The sequence below is a fragment of the Melospiza georgiana genome, chromosome 1 (genome assembly GCF_028018845.1).
Source record: "Melospiza georgiana isolate bMelGeo1 chromosome 1, bMelGeo1.pri, whole genome shotgun sequence".
Taxonomy (NCBI): Eukaryota; Metazoa; Chordata; class Aves; order Passeriformes; family Passerellidae; genus Melospiza; species Melospiza georgiana.
In genome coordinates this window covers 94,895,251-94,923,037 of record NC_080430.1, presented here as the reverse complement: position 1 = coordinate 94,923,037, position 27,787 = coordinate 94,895,251, and the positions used below count along the sequence as shown (strand labels likewise).

The 27,787-nt window shown below is 43.9% G+C and overlaps 1 protein-coding gene across 1 annotated transcript in view; it reads left to right on the top strand.

The window, feature by feature from the left end:
* The first annotated feature begins 7,247 nt into the window (after window positions 1–7,247).
* PARD6G (par-6 family cell polarity regulator gamma) overlaps window positions 7,248–27,787 on the top strand; it is a 63,277-nt gene continuing 42,737 nt past the window's right edge. Inside the window, exons 1-2 of the mRNA XM_058031842.1 lie at window positions 7,248–7,320; window positions 20,129–20,351. Of these exons, the coding sequence (XP_057887825.1) occupies window positions 7,249–7,320; window positions 20,129–20,351 (295 nt within the window). The 5' untranslated portion in view covers window position 7,248. The remainder of the gene's footprint in view (window positions 7,321–20,128; window positions 20,352–27,787) is intronic.

Here is a 27,787-nt window from a genome sequence, read left to right as displayed (position 1 = left end):
CCTTTCTACTGGTGTCTTCTATTTTGAGGAAAACATTGTCATTGAAAACTGAGGCTCCTTTGTTGAGCTGCTTATTCTGGTGAGCTACAGGCAGAACTGTACTTAGTGGGAACACTGTTGAACAGATGGGATCCCTGTTTTGCACATGATTCTGGAATGCAATAAAATTGTTTGGTTCTGGGAAACAGTTTTTTCCTCCCATGACACTGTCAAAATGACCAAAAGGCCTAATTCTGAAATCCATACTCCTGTGAGTAATTCTCACTTGTGTTTCAGGAAAATGCAAGTTATGAAGGAAACCGAAATACAGGAACATCACCTCTACTTAGAAATATTCTCATTTCCTGATCTTAAGAGGACGGAAAAGTGAACTTGCTCTGGGAGTAAACAGATATACTATGTTCATTCCTAGCAACAGAAACACGGGAAGGAAAATATGTGAATGCTTCACAACCAAAAACCTGTGCTTACTTCAGCAATCTGGCCTGGAGAAGTGGTGTCAGGAGTCTTCTGAGATATTTCTCTTTTCAGCACCTTCGGCCAGTAATCCTGAACACTTCCCATCCCTCCTCACCTCACAAAAGCTGCACTTCAGCAGCAGAGGTTGGGGAAGTCAGTTGGCTGAAACACAAAGGGCTGGATTCTAGACTGGCATAAATCACTGTGGCCCCCCAAAAAAGCCACACTGAGGCTCTGTTGCTTTACACCCACTGAACATCTGGCCCTCAGCCTGTGGGAAGAGAATATAATGTGCCTCATGCTTCATGCATTTCTAAACAGCTGCTCTGAAGGACTTCTTCAAGCCTCACATGAGGCTGTTTAGCTCCACTGAAAGCTCTGGAAAGGATTGATTGTGCACAAATGATTTAGATTTCAGCGTTTGCAGGGCACAAAGGCATGCTGAAGGACATCTCCAGTGTAGTAAGCCGCTTCTTGGCAAATCTCTTTGCAAATCAGGTGGTTGAAGAAGAGATTATGTCCAGTCCCAGCCAATTAGAGCTTCACAGTGCCTTTCCATACAGGAGTTTGCTTCAGTAGTTCTGACAGGATCAGGTGATTTCAGCCTGGTACAGCCTGTGCAGTAAACATCAGATGGGGTTTGCTATATGAATATGTGACCTTTCCCTCTAACCTTTTTTTTGTTATTATTTTTAATCAGGAATGACATCTTTGATCTATCTTTATCTTAACACTGCCACCAGTCTAGCAGATCTGACAAAAAAAATTTTGCCAAGAGCAGACTTAAAAAGTCATCTGACAATTTTTAATATTATTTTTTTTTTTACTAAGAAGCTTTCAGTTGCAGCATGTTACATTTTTTAGGAAGTCAAGTGAGGAAGCAAACAGACAAGATTTATTTCTTGTTTGACTCGCATGGCTAGGATGGTTTCTTATTATTTCCTTTATTAGCAGGTGAGACCACAAACCACCACTTCTGAGGGAGCTTGACTTACTAGCTAGACATAGTGCCTTACAAATTGCCTAAAGCTGCAATTTGGGAATATTTGGGTTGTTTATTAAAGGTGACATTCAGTCACTTCCCAAGTGGAAGTTCTCAATAAATTATATTCTCACAAATATTTTGGTTGCTCCTTGCAGTTAATTGCATTCCATGCAAAGGTAAAAACCTCCTTGTTCTCTTGGTGAGGGAGGGAGAAACTCTGGGCAAAATTCATACTCTCTTACCCTGTTACCAGACCCTACACTTCAGCTGCCAAGAAAAAAAGATGGTAGATGGCATTCAGATGAGTTGAATTGTTATCCAAAAGAGATTAAAGCCAGTTTGTGATTGAGAAGAATGGCAGAAAGGTTCCACAGGCAGGAATCTCTGTTCACTGAGCAAGTTAGATAAGCACTTCAAAGGAAGGTGTGATTACATCTTCATGGTAGCAGTTTTCTCCAAAAGACATTAACTTGGAAAAATTAACGACACTAATTTTCTTTCCAGATCTAGTCAGCTTAACTCCACTAGAAAATTTGGTAACTACTGCAGAAAAATTACTCCAGTGTCATAGTGTGTTTCAGTATTCATAGTTTCACACAGAAAATGTGTTTGGGAAGATAATTTATGCTGTCTGCATAAATTATTTGATAGCACTGGACTAATTAGATGTGTGCTGCACTTGCCAACTTCCAACTGTGCTTCAGTTTCCTGTAGAAGTAGGACCAGCAACAAAGGTAGAAGAGAACCAGGTAGATGCTTGCACACCCTAGGCCTGTGATCAGCAGTACTTCCTTTAAATCAATAACATTTTAAAAGTATTTGCAGTAATCATTCTAACATCATGAGTGGCTGCTATCTGCAGAGTAGCACATTGTAAACAAAGTTTTTAACCTACATGGAAGTAGAAGAACCTACTTCTGGACACTCTGAGGGGATGGTATCTATTTCTCCGCTGCAATGAATGACATCTGGGAAACATTATTGCTTTTCCTGTTTATCTCCTTGGTAAGGAAACAAAAAATGAAGAATCAAAGCAACTGAAAGGATGCTAAAGATCATTAAATTCAGCAGATTCATGTACAGAACAAATAGAGTTTGAATATTTTTGTATTTCATGGGAAATTTTGAATCCTGGCGAGTCATGTAGTTAAAGCATATTTTGGATGCAGAATAAGGAGCATGATCCTCTCTCTTCTCTCCTTCCAATCCTAAACTCATCTCTGGCAACAGAACTCACCTTTCCCATCCTTGAAAAGCACTGCTGCTTTTTAGCCCAATTGAGGTGTAATTTGGAAAAAGGACACACGATCTTAGGACCCACTTTACTCCCTCTCTTGTGATGCCCAGAGTTTGGCTGCTGGGATTCTGGTATCCTGGCAGCTTTGGTTCCTGCATTATTTTCACACTGATACATGTCAAAGCATAACAGGTTATACAATATGGGAAATAATGGGAAAAGTTTCAGCTGACACAAGAGCAGGTTGGTTTGATCTGCTGAAGCCAGAGTACCTGTGCACAGACAGCCTGGGGACCTCCAGCCACTCCTCCTGGAACATCTCTCTGGATAAACACTGGGAGCTGCAATGGCAAGTGCTCATCCTCATGCTTGATTTTGAGCTCTGTGTGCAGCTCAGCAGGTGCCATTCCCTCAACTACTGCTCTGGTCTCCCCTCTTCAAGAGTTTTGTAATAAAGTCACACAAGAGGTTTCCTCAAAGACTTCATCATCCTCAGTAGAAAAGGAGCATAAAGTTCCCCATGCCTTGAGAACAACCCTCCCCTCTCTCTGCTCTTTCTCCTCTTATATGCACATACATCTCTTGTAGGCCTGAAGCCAGAAGCTCTTAAAAGGAAAGAAAAAGAAGATATTTCACTGCCACAAGGGATGAAACAATGGAAAACCATTGGAGCAGCCAGTGTCTGGTCCTGGAGCATCCATTACTGTTGTGGCCAGTGGCACTATTCTTCTTGTTCCCCTCTAGGTAGCTCCTGCACTAGGGCACTGGATGTTCTCTGGCATTGTACTCTGAGTTTGATGAAGTAGAAACCATCTTCACTGTGGCAGGAACATTGCTTGCTACAAGCAAAACAATAGCTGTCATCTTCCCTCTTCCCTGCTTCGTGCTATGCTTCATTTTGGTTTACATTTAAAGAAACCAAAACCAGTCTGTCGTTTCAGCAGTTTCCCCAAGCCCTTGGATGTGCTATTTGTAACTCTTGCAAGCTCAGTGCAGGGTGTAGAGTTAGAAAAACAACTCCTTGGATGTGAGTCTGGGGTATTTTTTTCCTCTCAGAGCATGTAGAAGACTTGTCAATACTGACGAGGCACACAGCAAGTCAGAGAGGAGCCCCTTGCAAGCTGAAAACCAGCATTGCAGGAATGAGTGAAATTGCAGAAATGTGAGTCTGGCACATGTTGCAACACTTTTTGTTGGTCTGGTAAATACAAGGCAGTGAAAACAGGAAAATCTGAATATTTTTAAAACGGCATGTTAGGATTCTTACACTGTGGTTTCTCTGCCCTGTTTAGGGCAAGAAATAAGAGTATTTGGTGAAGTGCTGTGTGCAGGAAGGGGCTGGGTGAGAGCAAATGTGCCCCCCCACATTCCACATGCATCTGGGAGCAAGGCTGCAAGAAAGGGCTGAGAGACCGGCACATGGGAAGAAGCAGTGATTTAAAAGCTCTTCAGGTCAGAAACAGGGGTAAAGTAACCACAGATTACTAAAACAGATGAAGATTTATAGAAATTGTCAAAGGAATGCTGTGCCCTTGGCAAGCGATGAGAAGAAAAAAAACCAACAAAACCCCTGAAAGGTGGCTGAGCAAAAGCAGTTAAATGAAAACCACCTTTGTGACCCAGTCTGAGGAGGAAAGCAGCTGGCAGGGGCTGCAGAGCCTCATGCATCCCTGGCTGGAGCGGCCCCGGAGCAGCCCCGGTGCTTTGGCTCCTGCCGGGGCACAGAGCCCGAGTCACTGCTCCGAACAGCACAGCACGGGCATGGAGAGGGGAGGCAGGAGAAAAAGGAATGTTCTCGAGCTGCCCCAGTCGTGCCTCAGCTCTGCTCGGGAGGAAATGGACCAAAGCTGCAACTAATTTGGAAATAGCAGAAGGGGAAGTGTATCCTAGAGAATTTACAAGATGGACTGAGCTGGGTTTCAGGGAGGCTTGACTGAGAAGCATTCACTTTTAATAAATTATTAAATGCTATTAAGAAATAATATTGATAAATCATAACTAATTTATAAATACTTACATAATACTCTATTTTTCTTCGAACAAAAGAATACAGCCAGTTTCTCATACATGATCCCCAATTTTTTGCCTAATTAATAAGCTATCCAGAAGCTGTTCATTTCTCAGATCAGAGTGGGTAACAGGTGTCTACACTGACCTACAAAATGATGGAACTCATATTGAGAAAAAACAACAGAAATCAGATTTTCGTTAAGTAATTTGAAAGGAATCTTTGCTACCAATAGCCTCTTTGGAGATATAAAATCATATTTCCTCATATTAGTGTATTCACCTTGTTTCTAGAATAAGTGTTTAATGCAGGGTTGAAAATTTGGGAAGGAATGGAACAGCTAAAAAGCAGCTTTTCTTACAGGTCAATAATAATAAAAAAAAGAAGCAGTAATCTACCATTTCTAAATTCTTGTAGGATAGAAGAAACAGAAAAATATCAGCTCCACTCTTCAAATAAAGTAATTTTTGTCCTCAATATACCTGTTAACTTCAAAGACAGGGTAGATGAGAAGAAGAGGATTGTCTATTCATGGGGTGGTGGAAATATGAACAGGATCTGCAATGGCTGGGGAAAGGAGAATGGAAATCCCTTTAGCTCTGCTGGTAAATAAACCCCTGTTTTGTGCTTTGAAATATGTATCTTCATTCCTTAATAATTCAGCTTACCAGCTTTTATCTCACCCCAAAATATATATATCTATTTTTAATTCATTTTCATTGAATTCTCATTCTGGTTACACACAACTTGGTAGGCATTATTAGTTTGAAGAGTATTAATATAAAATAGATGGTAATGAAACATTGGCGCTCCCTGAAGTAGGCATAAAATAAAAGACAAGCAAGTTGAAAGTGTAGTTCTCAAATGGGCATCACAAATACAACAAGTAGTGAATTTAAAATTAAGACAAAATTGCTTGCTGGTTTCTGTCTATTGAGAACTTTGTTTCTTTAAAAAAAACAAACAAACAAAACAAACAAAAAAAACCCCCCAAAAAACAACCCCCAAAACAGACCAAAGAAATTGAAACAAAAAATTTCAAAAAACTGGACTGAAGACAAGTCCTCCAGCTACTGATTAACTTCATGCCACTGAACTGGCCTTGTTGTCACAGATGTTGAAGCACTAAATCACACAGATCCAGCTGCTGGATTTCAAGATCCATCTTTACCTTGAAACATCCCAAAAGGGCTGTTCAGCCTCTGAGCACCCCGGGGATGCTGTATCTTCACAGCCTGGCCTTGGCCATCACAGCAGGAAAGCAAAGCTGCTGTACTGCTCATGCTAAGATGAAAAGAGGAAAGAGCAAGTTCATACAAACATTTCCTTTCTCAGCTCTCTAGACTTTATTTTTGCAGTTTAACTTACAGCAAGCCTTCCAAACACAATGCAAGCCCAGAACATGTGGCAAACATTCATTTCAGGTCCATTTTCCAATAAGATGGAGCTGGTTTGTATTTGGGGCATGTGCTTTGATCTTCCTACTTGGAATCTCATGAAAAGTCAGCTCAGCTCTTGTCTTTTGCCCCTAAATTCGGGGTTATTCCCATCACTGCCACTGACACCTGCCCAGCAAGCCTGGAGAAGAGATGGGTGGCTTTTAACTTCTGTTAGGGCTTTGTGCTCCTTGCTTAGACGGGCAGACAATCCTAGGAGAAGCCGAGCAGCAGAAAACTGGTTGCACAGGTCTGCACCCTGTCCTGAGCTTCGGTACATCACGACTTGATGTTTTGGGCAGGATCGTGTAGGAAAAAACCACCACTTTCAAAGGCTCCCAGTGACTAAAAGATGCTGACTGAAGGAAAAAGTTCTGTTAAAATTAAAAAGATCCTTGGCAGAAGACGTAAAGAAGTTAAGTTCCTACGAGATTCTCAAATTAATAGCCAACCTAATTAGTGAGAGCTGCTAGCAGAGGGAGGCAGTCCACCGATTTATTTCAGGGAGGGCGTGGTGGAAACTCTCCTCCCGAACTCGGTGATCTGCGGCCTCAAATTAACGACGCGCAGCACTTTCCAGATCCCAACCCTCTATCAAGAACAATCAGCGCCGTCTGGAAAAGTTCCTGCGGGTCTCTTTTGCGGCGCACAACGGGCACCTCCGAGCGCTGGGGGGGACACCGGGGGGGACACCGGGGGCGCTTTGGGCTTCGTGCGCGGCAGCGGCGGCGGCAGCGGGGCCCGGGACGCCGCTTCCCACACCGGGAGGGGCGTGTCCGGGCCGAGCGGGGGCGTGTCAGGGGCTGTGAGGGGCGTGTCCGGGGCGTGTCCTGGGTTGTGAGGGGCGTGTCCGGGGCGTGTCTGGGGTTGTGAGGGGCGTGTCCGGGGGGCGTGTCCGGGGGCGTGTCCCGCCGGGCCCAGGCGCCCGCCCGCCGCCGGCCCAGGCGGAGCGCGAGCCCCGCGCGGATCCCTGCGGCCGCCGCCGCTGCCGTTGGCGCGCGCGCGCCGGGAACAAAGTGGCCGCGGCGGGAGCGGAGCGCGGCGCGAGCGGGGCCGGCGGCTCGTGTGAGGCGGTGGCGGTGGCGGCGGCGGCGCGGGAAGGGGAGGCAGCGGGGCCGGGAAGATGAACCGGAGTTTCAACAAATCTCAGACTCTGCGGTATCTGGAGTGCAGCGCGGTGGAAGTGAAGAGTAAGGTGAGCGGACCGCGGCGCGGCCTCGGCCGGGAGCGCCCCTCCTGCCCGGCGGTGCTCCCGAAAATGAATGGAACCCCCCGCCCCCTTCCCCCGTGTGTGCCCTCCCCGCCCGGTACGGCCGGAGCCGAGTCCCGGGCTCAGCCCGCAGAGCGGGGACGGGCTGGCGGCGGCCGGCGGAGAGGCGGGATCGGCGCTCCGGGCGCAGCTCCCGGCGAGCCGCCCCTGCCCCGCCGAGGCGGCGGCGCGACCGCGACCCTTCCCCGCCCGCCGCTCCCGCTCCGTCTTTTGTTTCGCCGCGGGGACTCCGGCCGTAACTTCGCGGGGCGGCTCGGGAGGCGCCGCCGGCCTCGCCTGGCGGGCGGGATGGGGCTCGGCCCGGGGGCACCGGGAGGCGCGGCCGCGGTGCCGCTCCCGCCCCAGCGCTCCGACCGGCTCCCGGTAGGCGGGATGGGCGCCCCGACGCGTTCTGAGGAGAGGAGCACCGGGAGGGAGAAGGGCCGCGTCCCCCCGCCGGTGCTGCCGTAGGTGCGAGCCGCAGGAGCCAGAGGGAGACCTGCCAGAGGGAATCCTCCCGCTCCTGCGGCGGCTGTGCCGGGATGCCGGGACCGACGGCAGCCTGTGCCCGCTGGTGGGGCTGGGCAGGAGCCGGGATCGGCCTGGCTGCCGGAGCTGCCCGCCCTAAGGATGGTGTCGGGGGCTGTGCCTGACCTTGGTCGTGCTCAGCTCTAGTCGAGAGACTCTGGTCTCTCGGTTGAACCAGCACATCACAATCTTGCCTCTGAGGGCGAAAATTAGTAGCATTTAAGCAAAACTGAGAAATCTCCACCAAAGCCCGTGTTTTATACACGTAATACAGGCAAGGTGTAAGTAATGCATAAGTTGAAAAGAGTACGGATAACGCTAACCTTTCCCGGAGTCCCTGATCACCTGCTGAGGTGGTGTTGGAGATGATGTCCTTGGGACTCTCTGCTTGGTGCTGCTCATTTTTGTCCATTTTTGCTGTTAAAATTTGTGTTCAGATCAAATGGCCTTGAGCAGCACATGGAGCAGAGATGGCTTCAGTGGGAGAAGTACCTTGTATCCAAGGGAACCTCCAGTCATTCCTAAACATGGCACCTGAAATGTGGGTTCAGGCCCTTATTTCCTAATCGATTGTTGTCCCTTGAAAGGGCTCAACTGGCCTAGAAAGTTCCATTTTGCTTCCATAGCTGGAAAGCTTTGGTTCGGCTTGTACTGGTTCTAAGATGTAACCCACCCACAACATTCCTTGTGGCTCCCAAATGCTCCAGATCCTGTTTTCTGAATTATAGCCCTTACATTCTATGAGTGTTAAACTAAAACCTTGACCACATGCAAGAATTTTTAAGTTCATCCTCTCTCTTCTACTTCAATGCTGCCATAGCTTGAGTTTGTTCTATTAACTGTTAGAAAGCAACCTGAAAATAAAGAGCTCGTAGCTTCCCTTACAGCTGCAGGAATTCTGTAAGTGAATCCTACCTGGTTCTATAGACACAGAGTGATGTGCAGGGAGATTGTAAGCCTAGGTATGATTGAGGATTTTTAGAGGGAAGGAAAATAAACTTACATGGGTGGGACTGAAGGCCTTCTGTAGCTCAGGGCTGTCACTGCTGGTGGCCCAGAAATTAAATGGAGAACTCTGCTGCATTGTAAGAAAACTTGAAATAGAAGCTAAATTGAAAATGCCCTGTTGAGGGCCTACACCCAGCGATGATCTGTGACCCTGCAGCGTGTGTCAGTGGAAGCTGTGCTGTTGAATTTCCTGGTGCTGGTGAGTTTTACTGTTAGCATGACTTGGGAACAATAACAGCCGGGCTGTTGATGTAGCTGGCTGTCGGTGCTGACATTGCAAGATGGTTTTATTTTGCCCGTAAAGCTCACAGCCTCCCTCTCACAGAGTTACTCTTCAGTGATCTGAAGGAGGTCCAATGAAAAGCTCTGGCCAATGGTACCTGGCAAGGTGCTGTATGAAAACCTGATAACTCTTACAAAAACACGGTGCTCTTACAGGGTGGGTTGTGATGCTGGCAGCCTTGTCCCTGTGGATCACCGTGTTGTTGTCCTGTAATCAACTAGAAATACAGAGTTGAGATTTTTTTGTCTGCATGGACTATCTGAGGCTGGGTGAACAAAATGGTTCAGTAATGCTACTTTTGGTAGCCCTACATAGCCAACCTTTTAAACACTTAGTTGCTTGTGTTTTGTAAGTATGAGGCCTGCCTGGGCTTGCCGGAGAACTTGAAAGTTGAGTCTGAGAACTCATGATTTTGCAGCTATCGCCCGGGAGCACGGGCTGCCAGGTGAGCGGAGGTGGGTGCAGCTCAGCCTCTGCGCCAGGGCATGCTGCTGGCCCGGGATCAAGGGATTCTTGGTGGCTTTTCAAAGGCTGGGGAAGTGGCAGTCTGTGGGCAGGTGGAATCCCTTTTAGCAGAAGAGCTGAGTGTGAGAGAGTGCTGCTTTTAAACAGTGGTGTGAAATAGCTTTTCTCCTCTGAAGAGTGAGTTTGATCCGAAGGAGCTCTGGGAAAAAAAAAATGGTTGTGGGGTGTTGGATGGGAGATAGTTTGCAGATGCTGGGGTTTTGATATCCCTGCCTCTGTTATGATAACCAGGTGGTTCCTTCCTTAAGGATAAAGCAGCATCCTGCTGGTGTCTTGCATTAGTCACAATTCAAAAATGGCTCCTGTGAAATCTGATTTTTCTGGATTTTCCAAATTTCTTTCATTTTCTCCAAAAAACAAGTTCTTGAAAGTCAGTTTGTGCCCTTGATTATTGAAAGAGGAGAGTTTGTCAGTGCTAAGTACTATGCTGGGTAAGCTATTTCTCTGGAAATCCCCAAGTATCCTTAAGTTATAAGGTTCTTGATGTGTGCCAGAGGTTTGTTAAAAACAAGGAGTGTGTGTATCCGTGTGTTGGAAGTGGAAGGGGTGGGGGGGGGAGGGAGGAGGAGAAGGAGGGAGCATCTTGATGGCTGAACTCATTCCAGTTTTCAACATCCTTCTTGTGCCATTGGGCCAAAACCTATAGTCAGTATTCCTCTTTTTCTGTCCAGTGGGCCTGTGAGGTTTGTGGGTGATTGGATTTCTGCGGGTCTGAACCAGCCTGTAGCTCTGCTGAACCTAGCCTGACCCATCACCCCTGCTGGGAACATGGCCCAGAGCATGCTTCGGCTCACCATTCTTGTGTCCATGGATTTTTCATGTTTGTGACTTCGTGGGGGGACACCGGCAGTGATCTATTCCCTGACTCTGTCATTGCAGAAGGATGAGCTTTGTGGCACTTCCCTGTACCTTTTTGTGTGTGCCAGGTCACTTTTCTCTGGGTGACTGTAATGTGCTACAAAAGCTTAATGGGGTCTCTGTGCTGCAGCAAATGCTGAAGGGGAAAACCCTCTGCCATCTGTGCACACCTCTGCTTCAGACACGGCAGTGGTGGAAATTGCTGCAGTTGTCTTCCTTAAGAAGTTCCCTTCTGTCCAGCTCCCTGCTTTTTTCCCTTGTCACCCTCATCCTCAGAGAGCCGGCCCTAAAATCAAAACACTTAAAAACTTATTGCTAGATAGAAAAGAGGAAGGGTAAAGAAAAACCTGCTTAGAAATTGGCACATGTCATAAGAAAATATTAATTGCATTGTAATTATACCTTAGCCCTTCTATCCCATCTTTCATGACAAAATAAATTAGAAGCTCCGTTCTTATCTAGGTGTTGTCTCTGTAGCTCAGGATTAATGTTTCAGCCCTTTTAGACAGGATCTGAAAACACATTAGCTTGCTGGCTTAGAACAACTGTGTATTCTCATGTGTCCAGTACTCACTGGCTCCTTTTCTCTGTTGGGTGACAAGTGAAGTATCTGTCCCCTCTCAAGAAACTGCCTCTAATCTCTGAAAAGGTTTCCAGATGACCCTGTCTCTCCCCCTTTTTCCCTTTTACCAAGAGCTCCAGTGCCTGCAGTGTGTGGGGCTTTTTGTGTTTGTTTTGTTTGGGATCTTGTGGCCACAGGCAGAGTTTTTAACCTATTTTTCATTTTCTGTCTTTAGCTTTACAGAGAGGTTACAGGCTTCTTTGCCCATGAATATAAGCCTACAGGAGAACAAATGCTTTTAAAGTAGGAATTCCTACATTAATGGTGGAAGTTCTCTTGAATTCTAACTCCATGTAGCCAATCTTCTTTTGTCTTGCTCAGAGTGAAAGGAGATTTTATTTTTTTCTTCCCTTGAATACTGTATGCAGTTTTTCAAATGGGAGCGTAACTACCAGCCCAAATGTGTATTTCTTTTCCAATCTCTTATAAATTTTGGAATAGTAGAAGTATAAGATTGCCCCGGGCCTTTAAATGATAGCACTTGGAATTGTTTGTGTAAGTGTGTTTGGGTTTTTTTTTTTTTTACTTTGAAACTGTCAGGTCCATGTTTCTGGCTTAAAAGCATCAGAGTACTGTTTTTCTGTTACTACTATATGAACTCCTGTGAACTGTATGTACTAGTAAGAACTAATTTTCATGATTTCAAAGTTGGCTAAATGTGCTCGTCGTTCCCTGATAAAAGTGCTGTGCAGAAGAACCCTTTGTTGTTGATGAGCCCTCTCGGACAATGGAACTTTTGATAGTGGCTGGGGTTTGTAAAAGCACAGCTACCTGACTCACGTGCTGACTGTCACATTTCTGCCTTACTAATGGTGTCATGTTTCCTTGCATTGCAAACTGATTTACAAATTAACAATAACGTGACTAACATCCTACTGCTATAAACAAACCCATTAAGATAAATAGAACCAGTTAATTGTAACCATATTTTTAATACTCTCTTTTCCTATCCTGTTTTGACTTTCATTGAATGTTGATGTTTAGATGGGTGCTGCAAATGGATTATCAATACATTTTCAATCATTTTCTGATGTGTCCTGAGTAGACATGATAGTGCTACGGTGTTGAAAAAGCATGTTTGGAGCTGTGCTCCATGCTCTTACGAAGTCGCTCACAGCTGAAAGACTGTTTCGATCTGAGGCATGGGTAGCAGTCAGTGTTGTAGCAAGCCTGCCCAGCTGGTAGATACATGTAGCATTCAAACAGTTTGTGGGTGCTTTGTTCCCCCCTTCTTCGAAGAAGTGTGCCTGTGCTGTTCCATAAAGATTGATGGTTTAAACTTTCTGCATCTTCCTCCCTGCCAAAGTTGCTGGTGTTGCATGGCTGTTGCTGGACATGACTGTTCAGCTATGGCAGTGTACGTACACACACTGTGTATTTGAAATGTATAAAGTGTAGCATCAAGCAGTGTTAAAACTGCAGCAATAGCAGAAAGAGCAAGCTTACTTTTAATAGCCCCCTCTAAAGAGATTTTAAAGGTCTGGTTCTGCACTGTCTGGTGTTAACTGACAGAGGTCTGCAAATTGTGTTTTCCAGCCTTGTGTACTTTGATTTCACTCTAACCCTGAAGCTGTACAGGCCTTCTGAAGTTTTAAGAAAAGTTTTCCATGTGTAGCACGCTTCAAAATAGATCAAAAACCAGCGCTCTTAAAATGCTACAGAATCTTAAAACAGACTTTAAGTCTGCTTAAAGATTTTGAGCAGTACTTTAGATTCTTCCAAGTTAAAGTCATACTTTTCATACCTGGCATAAAACTAAAATAAGTGCAGTAAAAAGCCCTGTAACCATCTGATTTAACTTCTGTTTTTGAGCTTGAAAACATATTCGATTATACGCAAACCAAATGTGGCACGGACTCAGAAAACCGCAGTGCTTCCCTCTCTCAAATAAAGACAGTGTGCCACAGTAATAGCGACTTGAGACAGTCTGGATTGTTGCAAAACGTGTCAAGAGAAAGAGACTGTAAACATTAATCTCTTAAGAAGTGTTGCCTCTGTTCCTTTCCCTCCCAATTTGCTGGGCTTTTCACAGCAGGTATTGTGCTTATTCTGATGTGCTAAATAGCACCTACTAAACTCCTGGTTCCTCTCTCATTACAAACAAATGTTTGTTCTTCATAGTAGGATAGCTTTCTGAAGTGGTCATAGCTAGTAACCCTAAGTCTGTCTGCTAGGTGCCATGAGAGAAAGTGAGCACAGCTTTCAGCTGAGCCACAGCAGCAGGTCCTGTGCGTGCTTGCTGCCCTTCACAGACGAGAGGCCAAACCTCTCAGCTGAAGAGTGTGGCACAAACTTGGGATAGTTCTTGGGATAGCATCCTGGGATAGTTCTGTTCAGGTGACAGCTGCAATGAGCACCTGCCCAGTGTAGCTCACTTCTCTGACCTGTACCCTGGCACTGTGGGAGCAGTGGTGCCTCCAGGAGATACAGGGAAGGCTAGAACACTGCTTGGAGCTACCTGGTGTCACAGAGCATGGTGTGGTAGAGGACATGCTCTGGTGGTCAGGTCTGATGTAGTTTCAGGTCTGTCTTGCCACAGAAAGATGGTAGTTCCTCCAACAACGTTCCTGAAGCAAGTATATTGGTATGGGCTTGGGTGCCAGCTGTGCTAACTGGGTGGATGGCGCTGCCCTGAAAGCTGCCAACTTGTGTTCCAGTATTCCCATGCTTTCCCATTCTCGATCTTGCCTCCAGCAGGATCTCTCCTGTTTGTAATACTTTTTAGTCTATTAACTTGGGAATTTCTGATCTGCTTAAAACTTCGTCCAGCCAGTCTGTCTTATGTGAGTAGTCTTCTCAAATTTAGTCTCGCCGCACTGAAACATCCTAAAGGACACTGAACAATGGACCTTTCAACTTTAAAGAGCACCTCAGAAAATTAAATGTTGTTTACAGCCAAGTCAGAAAGGAATGTCTCCTGTGTGAGGTTAAAATACCTGTGGAGGCTCTGTCTAACAGGCTCCAGGACGAGCCACCTCCAAGGAGTGCTTCAGAGGTGCAATTAATAGTGCCTTCCTCTGTAGTCCCTTATCATTCTCTTTCTGAGAGACTTTGTGTGCACTTAATCTGAGCTTTTAGGAACCAAGAAAGGTTTTCCAAGGATTCGCTGCTTGTCTCTAATGACCTTTACAATGGCAGACTGTGAGTTACAAGATGAAATGTACCTTGGAAGATGTTGCCTTCCTCTAAGTGAAGGCAAAATCTCCCTGTACAGATGTATTCCCATTGGAAATTCCTGAATTCAAGCAGAAATGGCTGGTGGGGTGCACCAGCCCCAGGGCCACCCAGCCTTGTGCCATCCCTGCTGCTTCCACCCTGCACAGCTGTTCCCAGTCCCCCTTCAGGTCTGGCCAGGGGTGTGCGTGCATCTGCATCAAATTACTTCTCTGCAGCTGTTGCTGGCACTGAGCTCATGGGGAAGCCTCTGGCGGCAGCTAAAAGGGTCTTAAATAAGTTTGCAACCAGCCAGAGCCCTTACTGGTTGCAGGTTTCCTGTATCCATGTGGATACCTCTCAGTAAGTGTTCTGAAAGTGGTTTGCTCTCTCAGGAGACCTGGAGTAGGGCAGGGCTGCCTTTCTGCAGGAAGCTGTGCTGTTGACCAGACCTGGTTGCTTTGTCCCTCTGGGTGGCAAGGTGCCAAATCTTCCTTTTCTCCCTCATGCTGATGGTGACCACGGCTGTATGCATCCTGTGCTGTGTTTGTGCTTAAGCCCTGTGGTGTGATAGAGTGTGTGTTGCACAGGACCATCTCGGTCTGCATCATTTGCAAAGAGACTTTGGTTTGTTACCAGAGAGGTAGGGAACTGGAATTAAAAAAGTAAGGTACTTGCTTTTGGAAAGGTAGACTTGTCACTTAAATCACAGATTTATTTTAAAGGCTTTGCTTTCCTGCAAACAATTGTTTCTTGAAGGAGGGTGGCACTAGGGATTTAAATCTCAGGAGGTGAGGCAGTGAGGAGGGCTGGCAGTGTGCTGCTTGGAGGCAGCACTGACAGGGATGGTAGGGAGAAAGCAGCTACATGGGTGGCCTGATAGGAGAGGAACTGCTGGAGCAGGGCTGGCAAAGACGGGGATGGTGGTTCCAAACAAACAGGCTGAAAAAATTGTTTTTGTGGATAACTATTTTCACAGACTGCCATGCGGTAGTGAGGCTAAATAAGCAGTGTAGTGGTCTAGTTCTCATAAGTTGTGAAATAAGGTGAGGCAGAGGAAAGGGTAACTTTGGCTTCAAGTTGCCCTTGAGCTGACAGCCAAGCACGTGAGACTGAATGCAAGGTGCATCTCAGGAGCAGAAGGTGGTCTGAGGGTGATGGGAGCAGAGAGAGAAGGATTTCTCTTCCAGGTAGATGCAGAAGAGAGAAAAGTGTTGTCCTGAGCTGAGCCTTACAGACCCCTGGGGAGGGCTGAAGGAGTTACAAAGGTTGTTCTTTAAACAAACAGAGATGTGAAACATTGTGTCAGAGAAGCAGGAAAAAGAAGGGGAGCCGCTGACTTTCTTTGGTAAGAGAAACTGTTGTAAGCATTTAAGATACTAAAGCGTGGCTGTGTTTCTCTGGGAGAGCAAAAGGAGTGAATAGAAGGAAGAAGTGTAGAAGCCTGGCATGATGTCAATCAGGAAATAAGTTTGGGGCTGAAGCTAGTGAAACTGTGTCCCTGATAGGATTTTCTGTGAAGGGCAAACAGAATAGAAGCTGTCTTGCTCTTTTGCTCTTGTGACTCTCTCTTGAAAGAAATAGCAAGATCTGAGCGGAAAAGCTCACACTTTCCACTAGGTTGATCATTTTAGTGAAACAGAGCTGCTCTGAAGCAAGCCCTTGAAGAGAAAACTTGTTGCAGAGAGCATCTGCTTCCTTGGTGGCTTCTTGCCACTAGTGACAGCCACTCTAAGGCTGGGAGCAGAGCCAGAGAATGCTGTGTGAGCTGGGAAAGGTGGAACTGGGGCAGAAAAAGGGAACAAAGACACAGAGGCATGAATGTGACAGCAGAGCTCTGAAGTCTCAGGTGAAGTCAGCAAGCACAAAACCATTTACATTTCCCTCCTCCTCTTTCTTGCCCTCTGCTCATTCTCTCTGATAAAGCATGCCTGATTAGGTCTTGCCAGTTTTGCAAATCTCAGATGTAAGCAGAAATTAGAGTCTATGCAAGGATGAAAGTGTTTAGTTTTCTTTCTGTTCTTGATTTTTTTACTTCATGAGAGAAGTAGGTGGGTAATGTAACTCATGTTTATTGCTAAATGTTGCTCTTTGATGTCTTCTTATTACAATAGCCTTATTTCAAAGTCAGCAATAAACTAGAGGGATGGCACCTCATAAACATAGGGCTTCATTTTTGGCCCTGTAAACATCTTGAAACTTAAAATTTAAAGGAAAAAAAAAAAGACTTGCCTTCTTTTGCTTGCAAATAACTCATTCATTTCACAAAACAACAGCTCTCTCAGTAAACAAACCTCAAAATCCTGCTCCCTCATCTCCTCTGACCTCTTGTACCCTTTAGCCAGAAAAAAAAGCCAAAGAAAGCAGTTGATTGCTCTTGATCAGCCTGTGTAAGTTTTGATTAGCTAGCTGGGTCTTCCTTCTTCTTTAACACAACTTTTATCAGAACATTTTTCTGGGCATCTGTTTTTGTTTGGGGCTCCTGCCTAATGTGTTGCATTTTGTTGGGTGCTTTTTGTCATCAAACTGCAGACAACAAATTGGTTGATTGGCTGATACTTTGAGGAACTTGGGGCAGAGGTTATTTTTGTGAAACAAAATGTACAGTTTTTTCTGAGTTGTTTTTTTCAGTCATAATAAGCTCTGTCAGACTAAATTCTTTTTAAGTTCCCTCCATTCCTCCTGTCCTCTGACTTCTGTAATACTGGATGCAGTATTTGCATTAGTTAAATAGACCTGAGTAATTTACTTCATTATGGAAAACTAATCTGCTTGTTAAAACTGTTAGTTTATCAAATAGTGAAATGCAGTATTGTTCTGGCAGAGACTTTGCTGGCAGACACAGTCCTTGTGTATCTTTCAGTGAAGGGATATGATAAGATGAACTTTGTGGCTTAGAGAAGCAGATCAGTAGTTTTGGCTATCAGAACTTGTAGTTTCTGTAAGATACACGGTGGATGTTATCTTGAAGTCCTGGCTGAATACAATGCAGAGCACCCAGTCTCCAAGCTGAGTGGCACTGCAAACCCCATTATTACTGTGATACTCTCAATCAGCCTCATTAGGAATGGTGAATGAGCTGAAGCAGATTTTCCCCTCTTCTGAAAAGACCTGCTGACAGTGGTTGCTGCCTGTGTATATGCACAGGGTGAATAAATCAGCTAAACTATTACTACAGTAATACTAACTTTTAAACAAAAAGAAAGTAATTCTCATTATCTGCTTAAATCTCTTGATTCTTCCCTTCTGCTCTACAGAACCACCTTCTAGCTTCCTTGCCTTAAAAAGCTGGGTCATGCAGAAAGCACAAGTGAAATCTTTTGCATTTGTTTACTATTGTGCTATTCCCAGGCAAATGAAATTGACTCTTGGGCTTTCCTCAGGCTGAACATGTGAACAAGTCAATTTGACTGGACAGCATTCCTGTCAGACCTCAGTGCCCCAAGCCTGCCATGGCATTCCCACATGTCAGGCTCCACTGATCAGTAGTTTCCAGTGTGCCTGCAGGGGCTAGGCTGGGAGGCCTGGCCCTTTTGCCAGCTGTCTTCTCATGGGGCAGCTTAAGCTGAGCTTTGGGTCATACCAGCCAAGTGTAAGGAACCATCCTTGGTTCTCTCCTGTGTCCTTTTCCATGCCACTTTCCTGCTGGGAGCAGTGTCCTGAGCTCTGCCTCAGCTGTGTTGGGCAGAGCAGGATGGGTTCCCTCAGCAGCCCATGGGTCCAGAGGGTTTGTGGGGTGGGTGTTGTGCTGCCTGGGGTGAGACTGCACAGCAGCTGCTTCCTCCACAGTACCATGTGTGCTAATGGTCCTGAACAAGCTGTCCAGTAAACAAATGGTTACTGGGACTGGCATCTGAGTGCCCTGGCTTTTTGGCTAAGGGAATCCCAAGGAATCCCAGGTTCCTGTTCAGGTGTGCAGAACAGTAGATGCAGCTCTAAGCAAAACCTACAAAGGTCCTGTTCCTTCCCCTTTAGTTTATCATGTGGATAGGCGCTAAACTTGGCACTTGAAGATGGCTTTTTCTAGCTTGAATCTAAGAAAAAGAAAACTCCAGGTTACTTTTTAAATAAGAAGACTTCAGCTTTTTCTTTTCAGTTTGAAGTGTGTCTGCAGAAATAAGTTGCTGCTCGCGTTTTTCTGGAGAGGAGCAGGGGGTGGAGGACAAAGGAGGACTTTTTTCCTCCATTGGAACCAGCTGTGGTTTGCTTGCTTTGTGTGCATTTGGATGGGCACTCTGAAATCCAAACTGGAACTAGCAGTTAATATTACAAACAAGCAGCATAATTTGACTAAACAAGCTTTCAGATGATCACAACTGGGCTTTGATGCTCAAGAGTGGGATTTTCATAACTGCGGAAGTAATTTGAGAACATGCTTGTGCCCAAAGCCAGTAGGGTTATGTTGGCTTCTTTTTTCCCTTTTTTTGCTTGAAGATGATTATGGTGATGATTCATAATTTTGTTAGTCTCAGCAAAAGAGTGACTTGCATGTATAGTTGATTTAACAGCTGAGAACCTCTAAGCAAGTCATTCTCCATTTTGAGGAAGAATTGGTCTAGAGAAAATTCTCCCACTTCTTATTTCTTTTGCGTGCTTGTTAGTTTTATGTCTTTGGTTTCAAGCTCTGGTATTGGCTGACTTTGCAAATAAGAACTTCCATGAGGTCCTAGTTACAGCCTTACTTGTTCTTGGATTTGTGGCTGTGGTTCCATGTGTTCAAGGGTGAGTTAGGATGGCTTTAGAGGTTTGGTTGATGAACAGTAGTTTAATCATGCTATACAATCTAAAATATTAAATTAAATGTACCAGAAAGGTGATTTAAGCTGTTTAGTCTAACTAGATGCCTGTTTTTGTTATCATAATTTCCTTAAATAGAGGATCAAATTCTTCCCACCAGTTCTTAACAGCATATTTTGTTTCTAATGTCAGAAATAAGGACCATTGAAATCTTCTCCTCAGTCACTTTGAATTACTTAAAACAGCTTCATGGATTTATAACATTTTCTATTGTCTTGTGCCAAATCACACCCTCCTACCCCTGCTATTTTTTTTTGACAAGCACTTAATGGTCTGTAAAGCTTTAAAAATAAAAACCAGTGGAGTGACAGAAAAAATAAAACCATGAAAACTAACTTTCCTTCTGCTGCATGGGTTGCCAGGAAATTCAGGGGTCATGTAGAGTGAGTGTGTTTTCTAATAACAAGCTGTGTGCTCACATACCATGCTTCTTTAAAGGTCTTGTGGTTGGGATCCCAGTGGTATTGATGGGAAACGTGCAAAGAATTTTTATAAGGTTGTTTGAATAGCTGAGTAACTTCTTTTGAAAGCAGTAGAGTGAATACTTCTGCTTTGGAGAGGAATGGTTCTGTGGATGCCTGGGGTGATGATAATGAATGATGGACCTTCAAAGTTAAGTCCTATAAATGCAGTTATCCTCTAGAGGATTTAATGAAAATTTAATATTTTAAAAATGTGATTTCTTTTAACATGGAACACTTGGGTGTACCTGTGATGTCTTGGTAGCCATGGTTATGTTCTGATGGAACAACCTAAAAGGCCACTAGTAGACTTGTAAGCACCAACATGTGACTGTATTCACCGCAGAATAGTTTTGAATGGTAGAAGTTGGACTCGATCTCAGAAGTCTTTTCCAACCTGATTGATCCTGTGGCTCTAATTCTGTGAAGAGAGGTGATCCATACCATGTTCAAATGCCAAACTGGAGCGTTGGCCTGTGGTGACACATCTGCTGATGCTCTGTTTGCTTTCTCTTGCAGTTTGGGGCAGAGTTCAGAAGGTTCTCTCTGGATCGCTACAAGCCAGGAAAGTTTGAAGACTTCTACAAACTAATTCTTCACATCCATCACATAGCCAACCTGGAAGTGATGATCGGATATGCTGATGTGCATGGAGACCTTCTCCCTATTAACAATGATGACAACTTCTTCAAGGCTGTTTCAAGTGCTCATCCACTGCTCAGGGTTTTTATCCAAAGACAAGGTAAGATGCAGTTTCATTTCAGTGCCTCAAAGTGTGCTGTGGCAAGGGGAAGAGTGGATTTGGGGCACCCATTTAAAGGCTGAAATCCTGTAAGAGGCATCTAGGAGCCAACTTGTTCTTCCTCACAGGCACTTCATTGCAGCTGGCAGGAATGGCATGGCTGCATGGCAGGGAGCAGACTGCAGTGCTGCCTGTAAGGTGTTTGAAGGATACCATGCTGAGGTGAATGTACCTTGTGCTGCTGTCCTGTCATCACCCAAGCATGCCAGGTGCACCATTCCCCTTGGTGGAAGGAAGGGATCTTAGTACGACTGCTTCACATTTAGAGATCTTATCTATCCATCTTGATAGCCAGTGTCATAGCCAAGTTATTCATGCCTGTGTGTGAATGCACACAGATGTGTAGTTCTGAAAGGAAAAAAATATTGTCACAAACAACATCTTGTTTGACTCTGTTAACCTGGCAAATTATGATTTTTTTCCCCTCTGTCCTTTTACTAATGAATGCTGATTCTTCCCATTTTGAATCATCAAGCAAACCTTGGGAAGAGCTGCCTGAATGTCAAGATGACATCAGGTTTAAGGCCTGTGTGTTATTCTCCTTAAGGACCACGTTTTGCAGTCTCTTCAGAAGAGAATTGGCTTTTATAATAAGGTGTCTTCTCACAGAGCTCCTTAAATCCCAGGGAAACCTTACACTGTGTTAACACTTCCTCCACAGTTGGTTTTTTTTTTTTTCAGCCATGAAGTGATTTATAGCACAGGGCTTTTGGAATTAAAATCTTGTCAGCAACAGATTCAGAAACAAGACTTGATTTGAGACTTGGAGCAGTCATGTGGCTTTTATTTGGCCTGGCCTTTTGCTGTGTACTGATAAGGATTTAGCAAGAGGTTCCAACCTGCTCATTGGTGTGAGCTGGTGGAGTGTGTTTGATTTGGTGTCATCAAATACATCTAGGACTGTGTGGCTCCTGTCTCTTCAGAGCATATAGTTTGTCTGCCACCTTTTAGATGTGATTTTTAGATACTCAAAGAGCCAATTGAGAAGAGGGTTTAGAGCAGTTTGTTTAGTTGATCTATTAGGTGAATGGAAATGTCTATGGGAGAAAACTTGCTTCTTGTTCTTGTGCAGAAAGTGCAAATGTGTATCACAAATCCAATTGGGTCTTCTTGCAATGCCTGTTAGGGCTTGTTCATGGTGGGTCAAGGCATTAGAAATCCTTTGCGTGACTTTGTCAGGCCTACTTCAGTTTAAGTTTATTTGTGTCTCTGGATCAGTCCAGTTCAGAACTCAGTTCTCTGTGCTCTGGACAGACTGCTGAAACCACTGACCTAACCCTGCATTAGGAGGGGTTTGCCACTGAAATGCTGATCACAGAAACAGGCAAATCAGAGAACTGTTGTCTTCTTATAGAAAAATGTCTTTCTCTTCTTCTAGGAGAAGTGTGCTGCTTATTAAGGTTTCTAACTTTTAATCTTAATGGAAAAGGGCAATATTTCCTTTTAAAAAAGATTTTACTTCACCTGTTGTGAAAAGAATCATGCTGACAAATGAAGGAAGACAGGCCTGTTCTTCCTGGCATGTGGCAAAGCCTGAAATCTTTCCCAACACACCTTCTCCCTCTATAAAGCTGAAGGGAACAGTAAATTCTGGCCCATCCCTTTGCTTGGTGCTAACTTTCATAAGGGACTCCTGAGGTGAACATTTGAGATTAGTACTTGTGGATGATGGTCGCTAACAGTCATGCTCATCTCCTTTGCTTAGACAAAGCCTTTAGAAATTTTTATCTTCAAGAATGAAGGTGAACTCTTCATCTTTTTTCCCTTTGCTCTGCTGGGGTGATAGATCAGTGCTGGTCCTTCTGTTGGAGACCTGCACAGGAGAACAAGGTGACTAGCACCAAGAAATCATTGTGCCATTCAGGGGAATGTGGTGTGCCTGCACCCTGAATTCTGACTTCAGAGGCAGGAAATTAGCATGACAGGGGTGCTAGTAAAATATGTCCGCAGTGTTCTCTTGGGTCTTTGAAGGAGACTGCAGAGCATGGGCTCTCAGGCTGCTGGATCAGGGATCACTGCTTTTCAGTGGGAGTAGTCCTGGGAGCTGGCTGCCAGAGGTTGTTCTGTGTTGTGGAATAGGGAGAGTTTCAGGGAACAGAGCAGAAGTATGCAGGCACAGGAGGACTGAATAGTTGAAGGTCAGGTCTCTTTTTCTAGCAAAGCAAACTGTTTATCAACTGCACAATTAGTCATCCTGTCTGTTTTCCCAGTTTGTAGCTGAGTTACCCTTTCTCTTGTCAGGTCAATTTCACAGTCATGTTAAAACACTTAAAACATTCTCAGAGTGGCAAAATAGGTAACTTAGTCTTTGCACAATAATCAAGCAACAGTTTCCTAGTTTGATGTTTTTCATCTAAGCTTAGTCTTGTACTTTTTCAGTTCAAAAGCCTTTCTCTCACTTGTCCCTGGAGGCAAACGTTGTGATAATTGCTTGGACTCTTAATGCCAGGTTGGTGTCCAGGTATGGGATGGCTGTCTTATTCCTCTTTCTCTCTCTCTTTTTCTTTTTTTTTTTTTTTTATTCAAATCTCCCGAGCCCCAAATTTTTCAGGATCACAGTAGCCCCACAGGTAGTCCCACACAGGGGATGTTAGTGCTTATTAGCCAGCCATTTTAATAAGGACTAGAACTGAAGTTCCCAGTGTGCTTGCAACAATTGCTGTTCATAGCTTTTGGATCTTGAAGAATCTGGGACATTTGTAGGTTATGTTTGAGTAAATTTGTCTGTAGCAGGTTTTTATAGCTCAGTGATTTGTCTGCTTAAACTATATGGTGCTCTTTTTTTTTTTTTTTTTCCCTCCAATACCAAATTACAGTGTGGACAAAAATCCTAATTAGAGAACCAGGCTATAAAAAGAAAAAGCAGTTTTCCCTTTGACTTGCTTTCCCAGGCTGCAAGTATGGGTCATGTCCTGTGTTGTAAACTGACGTGGCTCTTTTGGCTTTGTTAGTAGAGTAGTGATTTACAACTGATGCTTTGAGCATGAGGATTTGTTCACTCAGCTGTAAGTGATACCAGACACACACAGAATTCCCTATGGAAGGTGCCTGCTGCTGTGGAAGGGGTAGATGTCTCAAAGACCTTAGAACAATGCAGGAACTTGAGGATGTGTTTGACTTGCTCCATAATAACTTTTGCATTTTACCCAAGACCTGCATCAAGGAAGAGCTTATCTGATGATGCTGATCATGTTTTTCAAGACTGTTTGGTCTGTGTCTGATTTAAACAACAGCACTTGAAACAATCTCTTGTGTACTGCAAAAATATTTAATTGTCACCTATGAATTCAAGCAGAAACATAAACCAGAAAAATCTGAAAGGAGTTAATGTTACATATTGTGAAAGCATTACATTATTTCTTGTATGATTAAATGGAATGAAATTATTATCAAATCTTGCTTTAATGCCTGTCTCACAGAGGCACAGTATGTGTTCAAACTGATCTGTATTGGATCATTCTAAATAGAATGGAATAAGAGGCATAATTATGAGTTCTTAATTGTAAACCTGCCTCAAATGACTCCTTGAGTTTTGCAGTGGGAGTATAAGGTTGTAAGTGGAGGTCTACCAAGTAAAAGAGATTTGAGAATTTCTCCTCTTTTGCTTGTGTTACCCACTGGGGTGTGTTCAATCTAGAAAGTTCAGAAACTCAAGGAAGTGTGGCAAAGTAAACAAGCTGATCACCCTGTCAGTACTCTATGCAGTGCTTTTTTCCCAAGGTTTCTTTTTTCCAAGTGGTATGTCTTGGAAAAAGGACCAAGTGTAGCAAGCAGAGTGAACAGAGTGGTTAACTGAGCACACTGCTGTGAATCCAGGCTAGTGGTTCTGATACTGGAAGAACTGATGAAGGCTGCTGATGTCCAGACCTTCGCTTCCTACCAGGAACAGCCAGGTTTTTATAGGGTTTGCATGGGCAGTAACAGTTGCAAAGGAGGTGGGAGAGGTGGTGCACAGTCTATCTGGTCTCATCCTGATGCCAGACTGAGGTCAAATGAACTCTCCCGAGAAGCCTTTCTGTTTTATCCAGAACAGGAGGTATGTTCTGAGTCTATAAAAATAACAAGAAATTAATAAAGGGGGAGAGGGCACTTTGTCAATCGTAAAGCAAATTCTAGATCAAATTCACAATCTTTCCATCAGTAAAGTTACTTTTAAAGCTTTGTAAAGTTTTAAATGGTTTCATTGTGTGTCCTGCAAGTAGGAGACAGATGAAGCACTGAAGTGGCAGGTGACAAATTTGTATTTCAGGTTAACTTTGTCAAGTATTACACTTCCTGCAGGAACAGGAAAGGCAAAAATCTGAACAAGCTGAAGAACATTCTAGTAGCCATTACACTAAACACACTCCACAGCAAGATGGAGCAGGGCCTTACATCATTAACTAGTAAAACCACAAATTAACTGCAGCTGTTAATTGACATGGATGGAAGTTAGAGAAGGCTGATGACTTCTGATATCTGTGTTGTCTTGCATTTTGCAGTCTAGAAAACTGATAGTATGTAAAAAGCCATCAAGTAGCACCTACAGAAACTTGGTATAAGTGTCTTTTCTTTTGTAGTTATATTTTTTTATAGTCCATTACTGTTACAGTGAACCAGCACTGAACACCAGTCATTGCTTTCCTCCTCCAGTGCTTAAAACTGCTGTCTACCATCAGTTCTCACTTAAAGCTTGATCCAAAATCAACAGGGGAAAAATGTGCATTTACCTGGTTGGGTTTTGGATTTGGCTTGTTTCAATGTGAAGATTGGAAGATGCTGTTTTTCTTCAACTGCATACAGTGACTAATGTATTTAAACTGCTGTGCCATGCAATATGTTTGTGCATGTTCAGAAGCAGTTCATAACTCTGCAATGTTATTTACCTGGCAAAGTTTCGTGCAGCTCTAAGTACCAACATCTGTGCTTAGCTTTCTTGTATTATAAAATCAGAGCAATCACACTCAGTTTTAAAATAAAAATGTTCTAATGGGAATCATGCCCAGGTCTGCCTGAAAAAGCAATGGTGGGTTGTTTTATTGTCTTTCATACTCTGAGCAGATAATCCCCAGGAATGGTTGTTGGCTGTCTAACCACATGTGTTAAACACAAAAACTGGCTTTAAGGCAGCAGCTATTTCCAGCTACCTAAAACTTTTAACTCTATGCTCAGCCTTCTGGAGTGGGTACAGTTACAAAAGTTTGAGTTCAATTCCTTCACATCTTGTTTTTGGTTCTTCAGTAACTCTCCTGTTTGTTTTGCAGCACAGGCATTGACTTTGTTTTCTCAAAATGTCATATTTCTAAACAAGAACAATGTGATTTTATTGCTGCTGTCGAAGGTATTTGCTATATTAAATAATACAGCAGTTTGCAGCACATATTAAGGGAAAATACTGAACTCCTTCTGCTCTTCCTTTTGGTTAAGCTGAGCAGATTTTCACAATGGTCATCTAGGAGTCTGAGAGAATAGAACAAATTTTATTAAGCTGTGCAGAGAAGGTGATTTGAGGTCTTCAGTTTATCTGCTCCAAAGGAGGGTGGAAGAGTGAAGAAGAAACTCTGCTGACACTCAGAGTAGCCCCAGGGTGCACTGGAGGACGTGGCTCTGCTGTTGGTCACTGTCCCAAGGCTGCTTCCCTATCTCCGCTGCCCTGGCACTAACGTGACCCAGTGGCTGAGCTCCCTGAGCCAGCTCTTGGGCAGAAAACAAGTTGCTTGAGTGAGGAGCTAGCATGGGATGGGCAGATTTAAAGCAACTTAACATTGCCATGAAGCCTCTGCTTTCTGGGAGGAAGAACTTGTCTGCTTCTAGCCTTTGGAAGTGTGCAATTCCACTGTGTTTGGAAAGGAGAAAAAGCATCTTGTCTTAGCTTTGACAAGATTAGAGGATGGTGGTAAATTTCATGCTAGTATATAGGAATTGCTGCTGGGCTTATATTAAATCCTTTCATGACTTTCTTCAGAAACATTTCTGGTTTTGAGCTGGAGGGGTCTGTGAAAGCTTGTCAAGCCAAGTAATCTTTGTCCCACTCAAGTCCTTTGATATTTGAAGATAAGTAAAATGCAGCTGTTTGTTCCAGTGAAGTCTGGCAACAAATTACTGTAGCTTCTCTGTTCCACCTTTCATGTGCAAATGATGAAACTGGGTAATCATTATCGTTCCACTGGTTTATTAAGCAACTTTAAAAACATAAAGTTTTTAATCTGGCTTGTCAGACATAAACAAAAAACAGGCTTGGATTTTGTTGCTTGCATGGCTAGTGATACCTGGTGCCTGAGCATAGCCACTGTGAGGCTGCTTCTTTCCTTCTCCTTGAAAACTCCATTTCTAGAATATTAGGATATTTGATTTTCATCACCAGTTACTTTCAATTGCAACTAGAACAGCTACTAAGGAAGAATTTCAGTGAAAGAGGGATGGAAATAGCATAGTCTACAGCTAGGTTTTGTGGGGTCAGTGGATAGCTGATAGTGGGAACTGTTGCAGAAATATGTGCTGCATAAATATTTGTAGTTGCGGTGTACAGTAAGCACAGAATAGAAGCCTGGCAAAAACAGCAAGCGTTTGTTGCACTTCTGTGTTAAAGCAACATGGAATTTGTTTTCAGTTTCAAAGTTTAATAACTTAATAATAAATACACATAACCAACTATATTAAGCATAAAAATAGACTTTCACAGTCTTAAAAATTGCATCAAGCTTATGCCACCACCACACACTGTGCTGAATTTAGGCTAAAGAAACTTGTTTACAGTGGGAACTCGTGCAGCCTTTAATAGGAGCCTCTCCTCAACTCCATGCCTAGCTTCAGTTCCTAACCCACGTAAGAGCGAGCAAATAAACACTCTTCTGTCCCTCCAAACTTCTGTTTGTTGTCTCATGCTTGTGGATTGCTGCCCTACAAGTACTTTAAAAAACCAAAATACAAGAATTTCCCAGTTACATGTACTCACAGATAATCTCAAGTAATGCTATTTCTTGGTTCCATCAAACCAAGTGGTTTGATGCTTTTTCTTTAAGATAGTGAAGCTGACAGGTGGCTTGGCTGTGTAGAAACAGTGGTAAGGAAACTTGTCAAATGATCCACCTCTGTTATGGCTCCTGTATGAGGGGAATTTTCCACTATTTACCTTTTCTTACCTTAGTAGCCAAAACAAGAGATTCTGTTTCCTGCTCGTGGCTCAGGTTTTTTCCTGTTGGACCTAGTTGTCATTTCCCTTCTGTGAGTGATGGAAACAAGTATAATGTGCAGATAATAATGTGCAGGACAGTTTCTTCTTTGACACTGGATTTTCCAGAGCACATGAAGGTAGATGGCACAGTGCAAATACAAACATTAACTCAAGATTCAGACCTTCAGGAATAGATTTTCTGCTGAAATTTTGAAGTATTCTA